Here is a 13205-nt window from a genome sequence, read left to right on the forward strand (position 1 = left end):
ATCGGACCAGTGAATTATGTCCTTTTAACTAGTTAAAATTCGTTAAACCGTCAAGTGAAGTCTCAGAAATAATCGATAAAAAACAATTTATTATTAATTCTGCTTGTTAAACTTATTTCCGGTTAGTTAGGCACCCTAACAAAAACGGCGCCTGAAAGATCCACAGAGATTTCAAACACTTGGGAGCAAAATAGCGGGCTCTTTTGATACTTACCGTGATAAATGTTTCGTTATTAGTCCGAAACTAACTTTTTCATAAAAACTAACCGACCTAACCGCGATCTAAGAGGGTTTCTGACAGTATTTTCAGCATGTGAAAGACAATTTTCGAGTTTACCTGGCCTCTGAACTTTTTCATAGTGTTTCGAACGCACCTTTTGTTTTTCTAGGTTCTATTGCGTTGACTTCTTTGTTTTCTTCTTTTTTACGGCAGTGGTGAGTTTAACAGGTTCTTACACCGAGAATGAACCCATTTTTCCGCGAGTAGTTTCATTCGTTTGAAGTAAATCTAAATCTAAATCTAAATATCGTTATGTCGGCAAAATCGTTTGGGACATCACGCCAACTCTAAGATAATAATAAATAAAACTATACTAAAATATACAAAACTATTAAAAACTACTGATAAAAAATAAAACTAAATTAGTTTGCTTTTAAAAATACAGAGGGGTTGGCTGGAAACAGTTTCTTCTGGAAGTTTGTTCCATTCAGTTATTGTCCTGGGAAAAAAAAGAAAATCTAAAAATATCTTTATGTCCTTTCGGTACAATAAATTTAAAATCATGGCTTCCCCGGGTTCTCCTTTCTTTGCTTGTTATCAAATAATTCCCCCAATCCCCATCTAGGAGGCCGTGGCACACCTTGTATATAGTGGAGAGCCTTGCGTGTCTTCTCATTGTTTCAAGTGTGTCCCACTGTAGGTCTTGCAGCATTTCCATCACGCTCGTTGTTCGATCGTAATTTCCAGTGACAAAGCGGGCTGCTTTCCGCTGTACCCTTTCTAGAGCGGCTTTATCTTTCTGGTAATGTGGGTCCCATGCGCTACAGGCATACTGGAGATTTGGCCTCACAAGTGTCATATACACGGTTTCTTTCACTGACTTTGGACAATTCCACAGGTTTCGCTTGATAAGTCCCAAGACCTTATTTGCCCTAGATGTGATTGTTTCAATGTGTGGTGACCACCTCATTTTGTTATCGAGGACTACCCCCAGATAAGGGTGAGATTCCACTTCTTCTAGGATTTGTCCACAGAATACGTATTCCCGCTTTGGTGGATCTCTCTTGGTTGTAAAACACATGATCTTGCACTTTGAAGGATTAAATTCCATCTTCCACTTTTGTTGCCAATCTTCTAATCTATACAAGTCCTCTTGGAGATCGGCTGTGTCTTCATCACAACAAATTGTCCCATATAACAATGCATCATCAGCAAAAAGTCTAACAGTAGAGTTAAGACTATCAGGTAAATCATTTATATACATTAAGAACAGTAGCGGTCCTAAGACTGTTCCTTGGGGAACACCAGATGTCGTAACTACAGGGGCAGATGATGCCCCCTCAATTACCACTGATTGGGTACGCTGTGTTAGAAACGATTCAAACCAGTTATGTAGTGGGCCACGAATTCCGTAATAATCAAGTTTCTTCAAGAGTCGGCGATGGGGAACTTTGTCGAATGCTTTTGAAAAATCAAGGATTGCGGCGTGAATTGTTTTGTTAGACTGGAAAGCACTTGCTATATCAAGTAGATCAGCTTGATTTGTGTTCTCAGTTCCCGGGTAACCGATACACCTATTTTCAGTCTATTTTGAAATAGCAGCTAATAGCTCTTTCGAGTTTTGTGGTTATTACGATCAAAATCTAAAACTCGCTAAAACGGCTTCAAAATCGCTCCAGAATTAAATTAAAGCAGACATTAAAACACACAATGCAAACACTAGGTGAGTCAATTTTACTAATTTCAAACCTTTTACAAAGGCGGAACTTAAAAAACGTGCTTTGCTTACACAGTTGACTCCCGATAACTCGAACCCTCGCTAACTTGAACCTTGCGCATACAATTTTCGTTTCCCCTCAGGTCATTTTCTATATAATTTTACCCTCGATAACTCGAACCATGTTTTGAGCCCTTAAAAAGTTGGGAAAAAAGCCGTCTACGGACGTGCGAAACATTGAATTTTGGATTTCTTATTGACGTGTTGTAGGAGTATAGTTTACTAGTGGAGGCTGATGTTGATTGTCACACGCTAAGGTGAAGCAGCTTTTTTTCTCAAAACAGTAAAACGCATGCTCTATTTAAGCTATGTTTATTATTACGTTACGTTCTGATTTATAATCTAGAAGTATCTTCTAATTTTCACTTGACATTTCTACAACTGCATGTGATTAAAACGTTCACTGTGCAGTAAAAACTGTTTTTTACCTCACTCTCTGCTATTTTCTTCGAACTCCCGATAACTCGAACCTTTTTTCGATTTCCCTTGAAGGTTCAAGTAATCAGGAGTCGACTGTACATACCCTTTTTTTTTTCTTGTAAAACGCAAATTGATAGGAGAGAATAGACCTTACTTGATTCAAACGAAATCTAAGCTTTCGGAGCTAAAGCCAGCAATATATATACGAAGGTAATAAACTTCTGGTCCCTACTATTAGGCGCTGTTTAGATGATACCGGAATGACTTTCATTCCGGAATGAGTTTCGTTCCGGAGTGAACCCTGACCCTGTTAACAGAATTGCTTCTAGGAAAGATCCATCTGCTAGCAGGGTAAGTTCGTATTGCATTCACATGATAAAATCGACCGGCTCAGCCTAAGGCATTTAATCGGCTCCTGTCTCACATGGTTTTCTTCCTTCAATCCGAGAAACTTGTTTTCAGTTTACGTGATGTACCAGAATGAAATTTCGTACCCGAACGAGGCTGGAATTTCATTCGGATTGAAAACCGGAATGCAATCATTCCCGATTGAGTTGTACGGAACGAAATTTCGTTTTGATGCATGTAAACGAAAAAGAGAAACAATTGGAGATGAGATCAACTCGTTCCACAATGACAGTCAATCCCGTATAATGTGAATAGCCCATAAGTAAGTTTGTGGCGTTCAGAAATCAATGCTTTGAGGCGTTCTTGGTTTGGATGATTAAGGCTCAAAAAGCTACAAGATGTTCTCCCGATTACTAAAAACGTTTCCTTTTATGAATCTTTGGCGCAAAATTTTTGTCTCCCCTGGCCCAACGTCTTTGAATTTTGGTTTATTTTTTATATACGACTTTATTGGAATAATAAATTTCTGGAACTGCATCAAACCCAGCCAAACCCTTAACTGAGCCTGTAATTACTATAGGTGGGACAAAGTTTAACGTTAATTTCCTCCTGGGCAGTAAACTTGTTCTGTTTTATATTTTTATTAACAAAAATATTATGAGTTTTTTTTCAGACGTTGATAATCAGGGGCGGAACTAAGGGCCCTTAAGGGGAAGCTAATGGGGGGGGGGGGGGGGTGGAGGAGGGAAGGGGGACCTCGACTAGATCCCCCTGTCTGATCCAGTGCCACTTAAGGCTATGACGTCTTTTTAACGGCAGCACTTAATTGCGGCATTCCCATGCCTTTATCAAAATGGACTGTATCATATCGCCGCGTCTGCCCACTGACGCTTTCTGCGTAGGATGGTGGTGCTGCAAGAAGAAATGGAATGATTGTTTTTAATGAGAAAATCTACTCCACGTAATTAATATAGGATGTAAATAGGGAACGGCAAACCATACCATCACAAAAAAAACATAAATTTAAGCTACTGTCCGTTTTACAAATCCTGTAGAGTTAAAGTAATCTTGAAGTTGAAAGATACGCTTGTCACACGAACTTGGGACGGAGAGGAAAAAGGAATTGGGTTCGCGAACATTTGAATCCATGACAGCCCCATAACACGGCTATGGCCCTTTAGCGGAAGAACAAAACATGTAAAAAAAACTGGAAATTAATTAAAACGCCAAACTACCTAGCTTTTTTCTTCTTGGTGATGATTTTTACAGAATAACCTCAATTAGTCTTAAGGATTTTTGCACAAGTCGAATCAGTCAGTTTAACAGGCTGATAATACAATGCACTGGTTGTATAAAATTGCATGGGTCCCCCTACCACTCATTCATCCAAAGTTCTATCTGGGTAACTCCTTACAAATGCCTCACAAATCTGGACTATTTTTCATTAACCCAACGGGACGGGACACTGTTAAGTTTGGTTTTACTGCTTTGGTGTTTTATTCTTTGGTCTTTTTCATCTTTTACAGTTTTTAGAATTTTAAGTCGTCTTTTACCTTCTTTTGGCAATCTTCGGAAGTATTCGGAACTTCTTGGGTAATGCTTGGAACTCCTTGCAAATTTTTGGATAACCTGCACGCAGACGAAACTAAACTCTGGTTGGTACCTCTGGAGTTAACCACAGTTTAGTTTCGACTGCGCGCAGACTAATTCTTCGAAAGCACAGGCAATATGTAATGAAAGCAAACATCTCGCAGGAAAATTTGGCTGGTAAATGAAAAACTACCCTTCTTGGCGTCGAAACCAGCTTGGGACTAATTCGTATCCAGCGAGAATTGAAGGACGCGGATTTTGGACGTCTAGAACTATACAAATTTGGTGACGCTCTTTGCACTCGTAAATTTCTCTCATTTCTAACTCTCTCTTTTGCCCTCCAGCATGTTGTGGTTCAAATGTATACTTGCTTTAAATTATGATATTTTCCTTTATCTTAGGGTAAAAGTTATGTAGGATAATAAATTTAAAACAACAGAAAACAAAATTTCATCCAAGGATAAAATCGAATGACAACATACATGCGCTAAACCTGAACAAACTAGCTGCGCATGCGTACCTTCATTTGGATATGGTGAGATGTCGTCCGTATCCTCCATGGATGTGGAGGCCAGGCCCATGAAGGTAACGGTCGGAGAGGTCTTTCCCTTTACTGATGACTGACGTATGGAGCCAATCGTGATTGGAATGTGAACGCGGAAATTTACGGTTCCACGCAATAGAAGAGTAAACTAGAGAAAAGAAAGGGATACTGTCATGTGAATACTTGATTATTTGAGCATAACTTCCAAACTGGTTACCTTTGTCAGTGTTTCTGGCTAGACTTGCATGACGTCTTGTTGTATGTAGTGAGTGGGAAAAATGATGTATTATATGAGGTAATACTTTAAAAATCTCTTCAGCATGGCATAGCCGATCATTAGAACGAGGCGTTGTTATATTTGTCATTGGCGGCTTGTGTGATTACCCGTAAGGCTAATATGCATGTAAATGCCGTTCCTAATACCTCATTTAAAACCCCCGAGTTGGGGAAATAAACATTTTTTAGTCAGTCGTGGCGTACGTGTGATGTCATTCAATGACTTACAGAATACAGACTTATTGAAAATTGCTTGAGATTAGTTAATTTTTAATTCGCATTTTTTTAGGAGACAGGGGGTGCCTGACTTTTGGATGTCATCGAAAATCATAGCATTGCCAGATACTTCCAGGCCGATTTGGAACCTTCAATACGGGCCAGTGATTGAGCACGAAAATTGAGTGCTACTTCAGTTCGTTCATCTTCTGATATTCATCCAGGTGCCCCCCACCCCCCCCCCCCCCTCGCATTCCCTTAAGGACGATGTGTTGACATTTCGGAAAAACTTGAAAGGCTAAAGAAAAAAAGGTACGTTCTGGAATCGCCTCTCCTAGTCTGCTCCAGGCTCAGAGATAGTCGGGTCGGCGAAATTGAGAAAGCGCGAACATGAAAGCGTCATCCCCACTTTCTGAGGGCCTGGAACAGCTCAAGGAAATTAAGGCATGGGTGTTTTTTCAATTTCCTTAAGAAAAGTCGAGGAGTGGTCTAAATTTTGAGGATTAATAAGGAGGCCTATAGGACAAAACTTGAGTAAAATAATGACTCTCAAAAGTTTGTGCGATTCCGGATAAAACAATATGTGAATTAGGTCACGTGACCTTGAACGGCCATTTTGCGCGAAAAAAACTTAAATTAGAAATGGAACCATTTTATAATAGCAGTCAATCAAAGAAATTGCAACCAAACATGTCCCTACATGAACAAGTAAACATCTGTGCCCGGGCTTTGTTGAATAATTTATTGAAAGTGTAAATAAACCCCTCATCAAACGATTTTCGAATTTCGTTCCTGTCTAAAATATTAACTTAAAAGGCCCGGACACAGAAATGATGTACCCACTAATCTCATAACTATGACGATAACTGCAACTTCCAGAAAGTAATTAAAAGTGGTGCCATATTGCCAAATAGATTTTTGTGCTAAAAATAGCCTTTATAGGTCACGTGACAATTAGTCCCTCCAATCATCATTCAAAGTTATTAAACTTATACCCAGGAAGTCTGTCTTAAGTTATTTTGTGCTATATTAAAAGCTTAAGAAGTTAGACTACCGCTCCCCCCCCCCCCACCCACCCCACCGGAAGGGTGGGCACAGGAAGGGTGCTCAATGTAGAAGCCCTCAGTCAAGGTTGCAAACAATGTGAGCGCCATGAACACTAAGACAAAACATCTCTTGAATATCAGACTTGGAGAGCTGAGCACACTAAGTGTAAAGCTAATTTTCAGGGATTAGCACCAGCTATGGAGCCGGAAGGAGCAGAGGGCATATTTCAAAGGTCTGTAAAACTGCACAACCTTAGATACACTGAATTCTATGGGGACGGTGACAGTAAAAGTTTCAGTCGAGTAAAAGGAGTTTATGAAGATGCTGGTATTGAAATGGAAAAGAAGGAATGTATTGGTCATGTCCAGAAGAGAGTGTGAACTGCACTTCGTAAATTGAAGCGCGAGAATCCAGGCCTGGGAGGCAAGGGCAAACTGACAGACAGTCAAATTGATAAACCTTGCAGAACTATTATGGCATAGCCATAAGATCAAATGTTGGAGATCTTGCTGGCATGAAGAAAGCCATTCATGCTAGCCTGATGCATTCATTGTACGTCTACTGAAGCACGCGCACTTCATGACCATTGCCCAACAGGCAGTGCAAGCTGGTGCCGGTATCAGCAGGATGAAGCCAATGGCACAAAGCTTTACAAGCATGGGCCAGGCTTACCTTTAGAGGTAATTGCAAAATTAAAACCAGAGTATATTCGACTCAGTGAGGACAGCTTGCTTGAGAAGTGCTTGCATGGCAAGACACAGAATCAAAATGAATCTTTAAATGGAATGATTTGGCAAAGGGTCCCAAAAGAAGTTTACGTTGGAAGAGAAACATTAGAATTAGGACTGTATGATGCAGTTTCCCATTTTAATATTGGAGCAGTAACTGTTATCAAGCTGTTCCAAGGCTTAAACATTCCTCCTGGAAAATATACTGAAGAGGGGTGCAAACTTCAAGATCAGCTACAAGTGGACGGTGCGGAGTATAAAAATAAAGCAAGCACTAAGAAGAGGAGAAAAGTTATCAGAGGCCTGAAGAAAAGAAAAGATGACAAAAACAAGCAAAGAGAGGGTGTAAACTATGCCTCTGGACAGTTCTAATTGAGTTATATTTATAGGAACTCTGTGACAGTCTCAAGAATTGCATTTCACAAACTTTAACCCATTTTTTCTCATAATTTTGAATTTTACGGAACTAGCAACATCAGCTAGCAGCCATAACTTTCCATGGTTTTATTCAATTCTTTTCATTTTTGGAGTGAAAAATCTCCATATATTTTTACATGCAATGAACTACAATCATGTACTCTGGTGCAATCCTTGTTGCCTAACAGGCCAAAGTTGGATCCTTATTTCACTGAATTTTGAATGTCAATATGCTTCTTGCGATAATTTTGAATCTATGAGACTGAACACTATTTCTTTAGTTCATTGTATGAAATAGCATTTAAAGAATAAATTCTAGAAGTTTTAGCATTTTTCTTTGTAACGTGTTGGAGATAGAAGTGTTTTTGTACGGGCAACTCTGGGGGTATCTTTTTGCCCTTATTGGTTGCCATGGTAACTGATCAGGTCCAAAAATGCAAAAATAAACTTATCTTGTGTTGTAGTCTAAAAATACATTGGTAAACTTTTGCAAAATAACATAGGAAAAAATAGTGATTTTTGACGATTGTACTATATATACCACCTTATTAAATAGAGGACCCATGCCTTAATTTACATCCAAGAGTTAAGTCGCAAGCACACTCTTCAAGCAATTTCGACAGGAAGTTAAGATTTATCGAAATCCCACTCATCCGTTTTCCGATCTCTTTCTCTGAATCCTAGCCATGGTTTTCCCTTTGCGTTAAGATTCCAGAGAAGTATAAAAACAGAAATTGATTGAAGAATACTCATAAAACTGACCTTTACTTGATAAGATATCTTTATACATCTACAACTCTTCATAGAAGGTGTTGTAAGTGGGATAAGCACAGGTACCATTTCAAAAAAGTCATTTGCCGCTCCTTCCGGATTTGAAGCTTTTCCAGCTTTTGTGACAGTTGCAAGAATATCCGTTGTTAACATCTTTTTTCCTGAATTTTTAACAAAATATATAATCAAAAGTTATAAAAAGTCTGCTGAAAATGACCTCAGGAAAGAAATGAAGACCAGAAAGAATTGTCTGATCTGTTGTAAACAAGCGCGTGCTGATGATTGAAAAAAATAACTAGACTGCAAAGACCTCATATAAGGCTCCTGCAAATCACTGCTGGGATTTTGGAGCTTCTGGAATGCTTTATAATTCTAGATAAAAAGGGCGGGATATCAATACATATACCTGATCAAACAAGCATTATTTCCTGGTAGTAATTCCTCATTCCGTACAAGATTAGACTTTGAATTAAACTTAGAATTAAACGAACATGAAGATATATGCACGAGCTATTCGTGTTTTTTACGCATCTTCAAACTTTCTCCGTGTGAACAATGAACTTACGGCAAGAGATAATAATTATTTCCCTCTTGCTTACGGATCATGTTTTTTTGGGTTCAGTCTCTTTTTCCACAACATTTTCTATAATTTTGTATCACTGACAGGAAATAACCATGGGAAAAACTAAACCCACGGCTTTTATAGCATTAACTTCTTCAAAAACATCAACATGATTACTTGGAGGCTATAATCTTTGGCACCTGTTGTCAACATGAGCTTTTGCTTACCTCCTTGCGATACATAAATAGTGTCCTGAATCAATTCCACCTCCACTCCAAGAATCCTGTAAGGAGTTTGGTTGTTGGCGTACACTGTAATTGTCATTAGTTCTCCTACACAGTAACCAATTCTGTCTGTCCGAACAGTCACATTCAACGGGCCAGACCTACAGCACGGGCACCCCATGTTTTTATCTTCCTGGACCTGCGAAGGACGCTAAACAAATGCAAGAAGCAAAACTTAGGTGTTATCCCTTCATCTGAATGAGATCCGCTATCCGAATTATATTACTGAAGGGTTGCCTTGGCAGAAATAAATAAATAAATAATAAATAAATAACGATTTGCAGGTAGTACATCCACATAGTGGTTCTTCGTCTACCTGATTCCTGGTCGAACTGGAATTTGGAAATGTTGGTTTTTGAGGAGAGGGGAAAACCGGAGTAGCCGGAGAAAAACCTCTTGGAGTAAGGGAGAGAACCAACGACAAACTCAACCCACATATGGTGTCGATGCCGGGATTTGAACCCGGGCTACATTGGCGGAAGGCGAGCGCTCTACCACTGCGCCATAGATCATGGATCATAATGCGAGAGAGTTGCTCTGGGCTTTGATTTCCAAGGAACTAACGGAAAGTTATAGCCTTACCCGGAATTCCGACTGATTTACGTCAACTTTCTCTATCACAGTGAAAGCCTCTACGACTGTCTTGTCCTCCTTCCAAGGCCGATCAAGGATGGCTTTTAGCCAGTATTTCACATGACCATGTTTCCCCTCATAAGTGGAAGGCAGATTCTCCTCCGGAATTCGAAATTCAAAGGGGAATGAGTGTTCACCAGCCGAGAGGACGGGATTAGGGCCGGGCTGTCCAGGGGCTGCAAAGAATTTTAAAATTTTAGCAATTCACATCAACTTATTTCATGTTTTGTTCCTTTTACCCGTTAAGGTGTAGTTTACAAGAGTTTTAGAGTCTGAAAACAATAACTACACCAACAGTAAATTACACTTGTAAAAGTTTTATTAAATTGACCCCTGCAGCAAGTCCCAATGTTGGGTCTTCATAGCTCAGTTGGTAGAGCACTAAAGGGGTAACGCAGATGCCAAGGGTTCAAATGCCGTTGAAGTCCCGAAATTTTTTCGGGTCTAGTTACCATGGCTAAAATTGCAATTGCCACTGCGACGATCATATCTTCATTTACATTTGTATTTCCGCAGTTTACATCATCTTCTATGTTTCATTCCTTTTCACGGCTTAAGATGAACTCAACAAATTGGCCAGCTCCCAATTTGTGGGTCTTCCTAGCTCAGTTGGTAGAGCAATGCAGCGCTAACGCAGAGGCCATGTGTTCGCGTCCCGTTCAAGTCGCGACATTTTTTCAGGTTAATTTGCAATTGCTTAAATTGCAGTTACCACTGCGACGATGATATCTTCATTTAAATTTGCATTTCCGCAGTTCACATCATCTTTATTCTAGCAAAAGAATAAATGAGCAAGACAAATTTTTGTCATTATTCGAGGTTATCATAAAAACTTGAAGTCCATATGACTGGTACGATAGTCTCGATCGCTGCTTAAGGCTCTTTTAGCTATTGATTATATTGAGGGAGGGATGAGAGGCTGCAATCCCGTCAGTCGAACCTCTTGTAAGCGACCACTCAAAATGCCAATGAGAATCAGACCTCACAATCAGCGAAAAATTTGTTGAGACATTGTACTCAATAGGGAGGAATTCAAAGAACGAAAAAACTCCACACCCCTCCCCTGTCCCCTCCATTCGAAGTTGGGGTGTTTGCTGTTTTCTTGAGGTAGCTCGCGAACAGCGGCACAACATTGCATGGAGGGGGTGGGGGAGAAAAAGCCACATTTTCCCGTTTTGAAGTCAGAAAAACGTCGAAAATCCCCTTTAGGGCGAAGTTATGTTGCTACCACTAATCAGCGATGGAGGAAAATCGAAGCTTGTTTTCCAATATTACTATACACATTACACTGAAGGCCTTCCAATTTATTGCTCTTAGCAGCCGAAGTAGTGGGATTTAACTTGGAGGAGGTCTTGAAGCGACGACCGGAAAATCTTCTGCGTTCGCGCGTGGTGTAAGGTCTTGAGCAGGAGCCACTATGACCAAAGGACTCTCAAACTTATTGCTACTGAATTTTATGAATGCAAATGTGTAAACAACACTAATTCACAATGAGAGCAGAAGAAAAATGAAGTAATTTTATGTCGGCCCCATAAGCTATATTAGCTTTAAAACCCACCGTGTTTAAATAAAAGATGTTGTTGTTGTTGGTTCTGATCATTGCTGAGTGTTTGCATTCGACGTTTGAGCTTTAATGTGGATTTTTCGAAACTAAGGTTTTTTTCCGAGTTCTAAAAAAGACAAATGTATATGTTTCATACCTTCAATATAGTCTAAATTCTTAGCACGATAAATATACAACCCTTACCTTTGCCAAAAGCTGTTGCTGCAATGTTTAAGTACTGTTCATAGTTTGTATAGTCCCGCTTCAGGCCCGGCCGCTTTGACCATCTGCTCGGTCTCGCTGTCTCTGTCCAGTAGACCTTAGCTTCTCCGTAAAATTCAACACGAATTTCACGCAAAGTTAATTCATCGTTTGTTTTAAGAAAAACATCGCCGTAAATAACTTCGCCTGGATAATAGCGTCCGTTGCCGTAAATTTCAACTGCAAACAATTCAATTGTTTCCATACCTCCAGTGCAAGTTACATTGTCTGCATTCTACAGGGACGACGCCTCTTCAGTTGTCTGGTACTCAGTAATTTTTCAAACCCGCATCGAAATGTAGCACAAACATAAACACTTTCACAGCTTGCGAGCAGAGAAACTACTCCCGCATGATATAATTTGCATATTTAAATCTTTTAAAAGACGCAGAGGATTGGGGAGTCAAGCAACCATGAAGGATCTCGTGACCGGATTTGATTATATATCGTCATATTTAACAACAAATATAAAATAAATGTTTTTATTACGAGCCCAACCCGAAAATAGTTTTGGCTGATCGAGTCGACTGTGAAATAAAACAACATAAAAAAACTGGCAGGCGAAAAAAATACAAAACTAATGCATCAGTCAATTCCACCTGCGCCCAGCTCCCCCCCGGGCAACTGCGGGGCCTTTTCCCGCCTTGTCAGTCCCGGGGGTGGGGCATTTGCAAATTTTGCACTGCCCGGGGGCCGGGCATTTGCCAACCCCCGGGCCATTCCCGAGCGTTTGACACGCACGCGGTTTTCTATCAGAAAATAACTACACAGAAGGTTTTACTGGAAAAAAAGCAGATTGGCTCATCTGTCAAGGACAGGAATAAATTGTAGAGGGTTGTAAAGGCATCTTCTCGATTTTACATTTATGTATGCATTTCTTCATTGCTTATCAAGCCAGAATTACGTAGCGAAATTGGAGCTATCGATGTGACTCAACGTTTTTTGGTTATTGGATCAAATTTCTATTGATATTATTTAAAGAACATCCTTTCATATTTATAAAACTATTCATAACATATAACTTTGCTGCCGTCTATTAATTTTGATGTCAATAAATTCATATCAATACTAAAACCGTAAACTGGTGCATGTCGTCGCGGCGTGAAGTCTTTAGAATCCTCGCGCTATTACAAAGGAAGACGTCATTTGAAACAAAAAATCGCATATTAAAATGCTTAAAATGGCACTATTTGACTGTGCGAGCAATGAAAAATGTTGTAGTGTTAACGGAGGACGGGGTATTTGCCCTCTTTTTTCGTCCCCACCCCGGGGGGTTTGACAGCTCAAGAGTCCCCACCCCCGGGAACTTGCCATCCAAGGCAAAAAAAATGCTAATGCCCGGGGGTCAGCCCGGGGGGGCGCTGGGCGCTGGTGGAATTGACTGATGCATAAGGTAACCATCTTGCCAGCTCACCCGGCTGTCACATCAGGTAACATATCCATTCAGGAACTTAAGATAATTATTGACTGCACATTGACATTATTTAATTACAACAACAACAACAATAACAACAGCAACAACAAAGCAACGACAGTGATGCATATATATGTATTTACTCGGAAAGCTG

General features: G+C 39.9%; 1 protein-coding gene and 1 pseudogene across 1 annotated transcript; one reads left to right on the plus strand and one right to left on the minus strand.

Annotated features, from left to right (window-relative positions):
• Window positions 1-3449: 3449 nt before the first annotated feature.
• LOC140928971 (arrestin domain-containing protein 3-like) lies at window positions 3450-11901 on the minus strand. Its single transcript, XM_073378783.1, has 6 exons — window positions 11581-11901; window positions 9783-10009; window positions 9144-9351; window positions 8346-8515; window positions 4876-5047; window positions 3450-3677 (listed from the first exon to the last, which is right to left on the minus strand). Exons 1-6 carry the CDS (start codon window positions 11840-11842, stop codon window positions 3562-3564), a joined length of 1155 nt encoding a protein of 384 aa, XP_073234884.1. The 5' UTR covers window positions 11843-11901; the 3' UTR covers window positions 3450-3561.
• LOC140928913 (uncharacterized) lies at window positions 5190-8007 on the plus strand (annotated as a pseudogene).
• Window positions 11902-13205: the final 1304 nt, after the last annotated feature.

Source organism: Porites lutea, chromosome 2 (assembly GCF_958299795.1).
Source record: "Porites lutea chromosome 2, jaPorLute2.1, whole genome shotgun sequence".
Lineage (NCBI taxonomy): Eukaryota > Metazoa > Cnidaria > Anthozoa > Scleractinia > Poritidae > Porites > Porites lutea.

Coding starts and splice junctions, on each gene's coding strand:
- LOC140928971 (XM_073378783.1), bottom strand. CDS start 11,842: ATGGAAACAATTGAATTGTTTGCAGTTGAAATTTACGGCAACGGACGC. Junction 9,352..9,782: donor TAAATCAGTCGGAATTCCGG/GTAAGGCTATAA, acceptor GCATTTGTTTAG/CGTCCTTCGCAGGTCCAGGA. Junction 5,048..8,345: donor AGATATCTTATCAAGTAAAG/GTCAGTTTTATG, acceptor TCTTTTCTCTAG/TTTACTCTTCTATTGCGTGG.